The 2,571-nt window shown below is 54.1% G+C and overlaps 1 protein-coding gene across 1 annotated transcript; it reads left to right on the top strand.

The window, feature by feature from the left end:
• The first annotated feature begins 18 nt into the window (after window positions 1-18).
• Window positions 19-519, top strand: LOC125527176 (protein STRICTOSIDINE SYNTHASE-LIKE 10-like). Its single transcript, XM_048691733.1, has one exon. It carries the CDS (start codon window positions 19-21, stop codon window positions 517-519), a length of 501 nt encoding a protein of 166 aa, XP_048547690.1.
• Window positions 520-2,571: the final 2,052 nt, after the last annotated feature.

The raw sequence follows: 2,571 nt of genomic DNA, 5'->3' as shown, positions 1-2,571 counted from the left end.
TACTTCACCCATAGTTCGATGAACTACGACAGGTCAGAACACGAGATGGTCACCAAGACCGGGGACTCCACGGGCCGCCTCATGATGTATGATCCACGAACATCGGACGCCACCGTGCTCCAACCAAGGATGACATACCCGAACGGCGTCGCGCTCAGCGCCGACCGCACACACCTCGTGGTCGCATCTACTGGCCCGTGCAAGCTGCTGAGGCACTGGATCAAAGGGGTCGATGCGGGCAAGTCCGAGCCTTTGGCCAACCTGCCGGGCTACCCAGATAACGTGAGGCCCGACAGGAAAGGAGGCTACTGGGTGGCGTTGCACCGTGAGAGAAATGAGCTGCCCTTTGGTCGTGATAGCCATCTTCTTGCTGTGAGGGTCGCTGCTGATGGGAAGATAGTCGAGGAGATGAGAGGGCCAAAGAAAGTCAGGCCAACCGAGATCATGGAAAGAGATGACGGCAAACTCTACTTGGGCTCGGTGGAGCTTCCTTATGTCGGCATAGTAAAAAGGAAGTAGAGAAGTAGAGTATAGTAGATATAGGATGGATTTAGTTTCTTATTATTCTTGCAGCTAAATGTAACGCTCCAGTTTCTTTTTGTTATAGGCAAACTATTGTAATGCATATTTTTAGAGATCTTTTACAGTATACCTAAGATATATTAGCCATCCATTTAAGTGGACGAACGTTTCAGATTTACCAATACTACAACACGATTTGGGTAGTATGTATATTATGACGGTAGGGACATTTTGGGTGGTAATCAGTTAAAACTCGGCCAGGCCAAGGACGCGCTGAGGTCACCGACGCACGCAGGCGGACCCAGCAATTCGACGGAGCCGCCCACCACGCCGCTCGGTGGCGTTCTACTCGGACGCTCGGCGGCCTTTCTCCATCACACGGAGCCCCACGCCACAGACACCAACTCCGGCCATTGCTCCAAGATCAATTCCTTCCACGTGTCACCACTGGCGCCCATCGTAAGCCCCCCTCCCTCACGAAGATAGCTCCGTCCCTCGTCTTTATCTCTCCTCCGGTTTCTTGTGTGTTTTGGTCATTCGTGCCGAGTGCTGGGTGTCTGTGCTAGCTTAACGATGGGTGTGTGCGCGCGGGGGGCGCGGGGGGCAATGGGATCTTCAAACCCGTGTCCATGCGGATTTTTACCCTATTAGGGGAAGGGGATGGACAACTTTCTATCCCCGCGGGGCTGTTCGTGGGTACATTATTAAACCCGGCATGTTTCGCGAGTTTGAACCCGTTTGAGTACTATCCGAACCCGAAATCCCACAAAACCCGTCAAAATACATTATTTAGCACGCATCGATTCATCCTGACTCAAGTGGCCAAAAGCCACAGTGCCCGAGCAGCCGAGCCCCACAGCATCGAGGCCCTGGAGTACAAATCAACCCCTCACTCGGTCGCTGTAGTGTTGCTCGCTCTTTAGGACTCTCTCTCCCGCACAACACGACACCTAAACCTAAACCTAGGTCCCCCAGCCGTCGCCTGCTGCTGTAATATGCTCCTGTTTTTCTTCCAATGTTGTTGTATTCATTGAGTGCTTGTGGGGACAGGTTCCCCGTGGGTTTTGAAAATCCGATGGATTTAGGGGACGGGCAAAAATTTAACCCCACACACGTTGATGGGGACGGGGACGGGTTTGCGATTCGTGGGTTTCATTCCCAGTGCATCTTGACGTTGCCATATGCCAGTGTGACGACAGAAAGGTGAGCGGAATGCTGGCAGGGGGCTGTGGGGGATGCCGTTCAAGAAAGCGTCGTCGGCGTTCGTATGATTGCAACCTGCTGTTCCTCCTATCTCGGGTCCGTCATCCCTTCCCTGGATAATGCATCCGCGAGGACAGCTACTGCCCGCCCCTCTGCAGCCATCCCTGGAGGGTCGGAGGATCCGCCCACCCACATTCAGGACACTTCGGGATCGTATCCTGGGAGCCTTCTCCACGATAGGCGCTATTTGGCAGCGGTAGCTCTTGCTCAGGTAGCGGACTTTTTGCGCTTGGCCCCGCCTGTCCGATCCCGTGCACTGGTGGACATTTTGCGAAACAGAGAAAACGAGAGGATGGTAACGCGCACAGCGACCGCAACGGGAGCGTTGTTCCCCGCTCGCTCCGATTGAAGCCGCCGGAGCTTCATCAGCGGGTCCCGGCGTAGCGCCGCTCTGGTCCAAGATCCCGTCTTCTGACTATTAAATTAATTATCCATATACGTACGGCGCTCATCACGTCAGAGAGTCCGGAACCACTGCGGCAGACTCGGAAAGCCGACGGGATATTCTAAGAGCTCTCGAACTAGACCAACTTTTGTCGGATAAGTAAGTCGTGAGACATAAACCGGGGAAGCATGGGCTCGTCTTAGCAATAAAGGCCCAGAGGTAACGAGGCGCCTTTGTCCTTGCACCAGGCGTGCACCGTGGCTTCTCCGGCCCTTGCGCTGCGCGTTTCCCATCAAAGGCTTGTTGCCACCGCGAGGAGTCTAAAAAGGCAGAAGCAAAGGCTCAAGGCGGCGCAAGACACACTCCAAATCAGATGGAGTAAAGTACTCAACACAACACGA

Source organism: Triticum urartu, unplaced genomic scaffold (genome assembly GCF_003073215.2).
Source record: "Triticum urartu cultivar G1812 unplaced genomic scaffold, Tu2.1 TuUngrouped_contig_3148, whole genome shotgun sequence".
Taxonomy (NCBI): Eukaryota; Viridiplantae; Streptophyta; class Magnoliopsida; order Poales; family Poaceae; genus Triticum; species Triticum urartu.
The sequence above is the reverse complement of the archived record's forward strand: the minus strand, read 5'-3'. Positions and strand labels throughout refer to the sequence as shown.